General features: G+C 30.9%; 1 protein-coding gene across 1 annotated transcript; it reads left to right on the top strand.

The window, feature by feature from the left end:
- Positions 1 to 2129: 2129 nt before the first annotated feature.
- On the top strand, positions 2130 to 4769 carry LOC102580718 (polyphenol oxidase E, chloroplastic-like). Its single transcript, XM_015304409.1, has 2 exons — positions 2130 to 3294; positions 4050 to 4769. The coding sequence occupies exons 1-2, from the start codon at positions 2144 to 2146 to the stop codon at positions 4672 to 4674; spliced, it is 1776 nt and encodes a 591-aa protein (XP_015159895.1). The 5' UTR covers positions 2130 to 2143; the 3' UTR covers positions 4675 to 4769.
- The last annotated feature ends 359 nt before the right edge of the window (positions 4770 to 5128 follow it).

Genomic DNA, 5128 nt, shown 5'->3' with positions numbered 1-5128 from the left:
TTCTACATAATTGATATATACATCGCTAGAATCGAAATCTATAAACTTAAGAAGGAAAAAACTATAATTACAATGGAGCTGTGTGGTACCACATAGGATAACAATGAAAGTTTTCCATTAAGTATTAAGAAAAAAATCCATAAGTCGAAGGATTGAACTCTAATTTTACGTGATATAGTTAGAATTTTGAGAGTCAATTATTTTAAATGTTTTTTAATATTTTAAGTTTTAATTATTGTAATTTATATTGCTTTTTACTTAGTTTTTAAATACATAAATTTTATTTTTTTTAAATTAAAATATCTATATTCAAATTCACGATCAAAATTTAAAAATTTAAATCTGAAAATTACAATTATATCACATAAATTAAACAAATGGATAATATTTATATCAAGTAGGTGATGCTCCGATCATAAAGCAAAGCTAGTGTATAATAACAATTAATTAATCTACGTTTTTGTAGATCAATTCAAAGTGCAAAAATCAAAATCACGTGGATTCGAGTCAAAATGATTTGACAAGTCAAAGTCATAAATCATAATCCTCTTAAATTAAGGATCTCATAATGAAGTCACCCTACAATATCAACCAACTTTCTAAGTCAATATTCTCTGAGAACATGAATTTAAAATATTGAACCGTAATTAGAGATCTCAAATTTGAATTTTGAGCATGGAAAAAATTTATGATAGGGAACGCTTTTCTTCGAATGGAGTGTGAATTCAAAATAATCGAACTCTAATATGAATACCAAACATCGAATACAAAACCAAAATAAAATAAAATATAGAATGCTATTAGCACAAGATGTTTCCTTAGAAAATGTCTAATTTTCCATTGAGATATTTTATATTAAACTCATTTTCAGAAGCTTAGTCATGGATATAGAACGTTGGTGATATATGATATGATCAGGATATTGTTTTTATTTTTTAACATATTTTGAGAATTAAAGGTTGCAATTGTCTAATTATTAATTGAGGTACATAATTTAATTTGAAGTAAGAATTATCAGTAAAGATATATACTTGTTACAGAAAATGACTATACAGTCGAGGAAAGTCAACTATGAAATAATAAAGAATTTGATGGCTACCACCAATAAATTAAAATTTATAAATTAGATATAGTAAATTTCAAATAAAATTTTGAGATAAAACAGCATTGAAATGTCTATATATTAACGGTCCATAACCATTTTATCATATTTCCTCGTTCAACCTATATACTCTTTTCCTTTGCTAAAAACACATTTGGATTATAAATTTTTTTAAAATTTCATACCTTAACTATTAGTTGTGTTTTTTCATACATGAGCAATCATCATTTATGTATCAAACACATCTCAAGTTTAAGTATATATTAAAGCACACATCGCTATTTCCTACATCAACTAGGTGTGTTTTAACTTTTAATACATATATGGTTATCGTTCAGGTATGTAGGAAAAGGAAACAACTGATAGTTGAGGTGTGAAACTCGTCAATAAGTGATAGTTCAGATGCATTTTTACCATTATCCCTTTGATGGTTTTTCCTGAATTGAAGTCATCCTAATATTGAACTTTTTTTTTTGTCTCACTCGATGTCTGAAGCCCGTATTGGAGCTCCGACTGAATTCGGATAGCACACTACAAAGTCCATTCACGGATGATGCTCCCAACAAGTTTTTTCCATACCCAGAGCTCGAACCTGATTCCACCGTTCCTTAGAAAGAAAGCATGATAGTAGTATAAAAGTCTATATATGGCACTAATTCACACTATTCCTAGGATTAATAAATAAGTTATGAACCAGAAAGTACTAGTATAATTAATCATTGTTAATTAATTAGTGAAGTTGTACAACTTGTTTAGTTACTTTAATTCTTCATTTCTTATGAAGCAAAACTCTAAAGTTGACAAGCAACAACCCAGTTTTTCAGCTCTCACTAAAGTCTAACTCTTCAAACCTCCATTTTAATTTGTAAATTACCAATTGATCATCATCTTGCAATATTTAAACTCTAAGAAATTTATTACAACTTTCCAGCTATTTTGCTTCTTCCACACTTTATAATCCTAATCCTACACTATAAAAAAGCTCATTCAACAACACAATTAGCACAAAACAATTACCAATATCAAACACAAAATAGAGTTATGGCCTCTAATTTTCTTTTAACTTCATGTACTACCATTTCCTCATCCCCATCCAAAATTTTCGTCCGTCCAAAACGTATCGATAACTTTAAGGTGAATTGTGAAATAAAAAATAGTAACACTATCAATAATGATGATAATGAAGGAAAATCTTTTCCAGGTAAACTTGATAGACGAAATGTCCTCCTTGGTCTAGGTGGGCTCTATGGAGCATCTAATCTTATCGGTGTAACCAACGAGCCATTTGCCCTAGGTGCACCGGTACCACCCCCAGACTTCTCAACATGTAGCACAGCTAGTCTACCTGATGGCTCACAAGTACCCTTTTCATGTTGTCCACCACTCCCAAAAGACCTAACTAATATCCCTACTTACAAACTTCCTAACGTGTCGAAAGTCAAAATTAGACCAGCCGCACATAACGTGACTCAAGAATACATAACCAAATACAACACTGCCATTCAAAAAATGAAATCATTAGACAAAGATGATCCATTAAGCTTCATTCAACAAGCCAACATCCATTGTGCTTATTGCAACTCTGGTTACAAAGAACTAGGGTTTCCCGGTGTACCATTACAAGTTCATTTCTCATGGCTATTTTTTCCGTTTCATAGATGGTACTTATATTTCTTCGAAAGAATTCTTGGTTCATTAATTGGTGACGATACATTTGCTTTACCATTTTGGAACTATGATAGTCAAGTTGGGATGCAATTTCCATCTTTGTACAATGATGTTAATTCATCATTGTACGATCCTAATCGTAACCAAAACCATTTTCCTCCTAATGTTATCGACTTAGGGTTCACTACCATAGACCTCGATGCATCCGATCAACAAAAAATCAATAATAATCTTACGATGATGTATCGACAAATGCTCACGAATGCACCTTGTCCTCAACTATTTTTTGGAAACCCTATACGTGGCGGAGAACAGCCGATTCGCGGTATGGGTACGATTGAGAATGTACCACATAACTCTGTCCATCGATGGGTTGGTAATCCAAATAATAAGTTTAGGGAGAATATGGGGACTTTTTATTCAGCTGCAAGAGATCCCATTTTCTATGCTCATCATGCTAATGTTGATAGGATGTGGACAATATGGAAGACTTTAGGAGGCAATCGACGTGACTTCAATGATAGGTACTCTTTTCGTCTCAATTTATATGATGTATTTTTTTTTATAGTCGTTCGAAAAATGAGATATAATTCCATATTTAGAAATGGACTTTAAGCTTCATTTTACCTTTAACAATATGTTTTTTAATTATAACACAAATATTGATATATCTTATTATTTTAGACTATAAATTTCAAAAGTCTTTTTTTAGAAATTCAATGCTAAGTCAAAATGCATGCATAAATTGCGACGGACAGAATATTAGTTGCGCTTGTGATTATCTCATCTAAAAACTTACTAGGTTAGAAAACACTTCTGATTATTTGAAGAAAAAAATCTCTGCCTCACATGTATATCATATATATATATTTTATCATGGGTCAAACACGTAAAAAAAGATATTTTTACTTGTACGTGAGGATGAGATTTGAACCAAATTAGATTTCTCTTACTTGTTTTGATGTTGTATTCTGAAGCGTATAATCGTTTCATCTAAAATTAGTAACCATTTAGCCATGAATAATTTTCACTTATTTTCCAAAAAAAAAACTAATTGGAAATAAAATTGTAACAACTTTAAAAAAGTGGTTTTACAATTTTCTCTCCAAAATCACTCACAAAATTCAAAACAATTCCAATATCCTAATATCATTTTTAACTTGATAATACAAATACTATTTTTTCTCCAAATTTCATAATTTTTACGTCCAAACATCAGCAAAATTATTAGTGATGCATATTTTAATTAATTATATTCTGTATATCTTTCATATAACAGGGATTGGCTTGATAGTGCCTTCTTGTTCTATGATGAAAACCGTACCCTTGTGAAAGTAACAGTCCAAGATTGCATAAACAATGAGAAATTAGGTTACAAGTACGAAAACGTACCTATTCCATGGAAAAATTACAAGCCTGTTCCACGTAAACAAAAACTCAAAAAAAACCCTAAAAATGTAAAACCCTCCACAGAAATATTCCCTTCAACATTGAAAAAAACATTGTCATTTTCCATCAAAAGGCCTAAAATCTCAAGAACTCAACAAGACAAGGACATCGAAGAGGAGCTCCTCGTATTCAACAACATGACATTCGATGAAAATGAATACATAAGGTTTGATGTATTTATCAACGAAGATGAAGGTGTGAAATCGAAGGTACTAGATAGGACTGAGTATGTTGGTAGCTTCGCGAATTTGCCTCATGTGCATGCTGCTGGGAATAATACTGGTAGTAGTAGTAGTGGTACTCCTGCTGTTATGAGTTTGGCTATTAGTGAGATTTTAGAGGATTTGGGACTTGAAGATGAAGAAGAGATTGTTGTGGTTGTTGTGCCAAAATTTGGAGGTAAAGAGATTACTATTGCAAGTGTGGAGATTGATACTCTTGCTTGTGCAAATTGATGTTTGAATTTTTAGTTTTATGTTATGTATTTGTTAGTCTACTCTTCTTTTGTTTTTTGTTGTTCATTTTATGGTTTTATGTTGATGTATTTGGTAATAAAAGTTGTATCTTGCAAGTACTTCTTCCATAGTTAAATATATCTCTCGAGTTTACGACTTAGATCGGATATATATGTACTTGTTGTTTAATATGGGTTGTGATAGGATGGTTGAGATCCCTCCATCTTTAATTAGAGATTTCGAGTTTGAACCCTGATGAGAAAAAAAAATCATGTTGAGAGTGTTGCCCTTAAAAATAAGTCTTACGATGCACGAATTTAAATTTAATCAGGCTCCAATATGAATATCAAACGTGAAATTAAAAAATGATGATGTAAAAAGTACCAAGAAAATCATGTAAACATCAATGAAAAAGAAATTGTATAGAAGTGTACTCCATAATGAATATAAATTG

The sequence above is a fragment of the Solanum tuberosum genome, unplaced genomic scaffold, assembly GCF_000226075.1.
Source record: "Solanum tuberosum cultivar DM 1-3 516 R44 unplaced genomic scaffold, SolTub_3.0 scf00535, whole genome shotgun sequence".
NCBI lineage: Eukaryota > Viridiplantae > Streptophyta > Magnoliopsida > Solanales > Solanaceae > Solanum > Solanum tuberosum.
This window is presented reverse-complemented; position numbering and strand designations above follow the sequence as displayed.

Coding starts and splice junctions, on each gene's coding strand:
- LOC102580718 (XM_015304409.1), top strand. CDS start 2,144: ATGGCCTCTAATTTTCTTTTAACTTCATGTACTACCATTTCCTCATCC. Junction 3,295..4,049: donor CGACGTGACTTCAATGATAG/GTACTCTTTTCG, acceptor TTCATATAACAG/GGATTGGCTTGATAGTGCCT.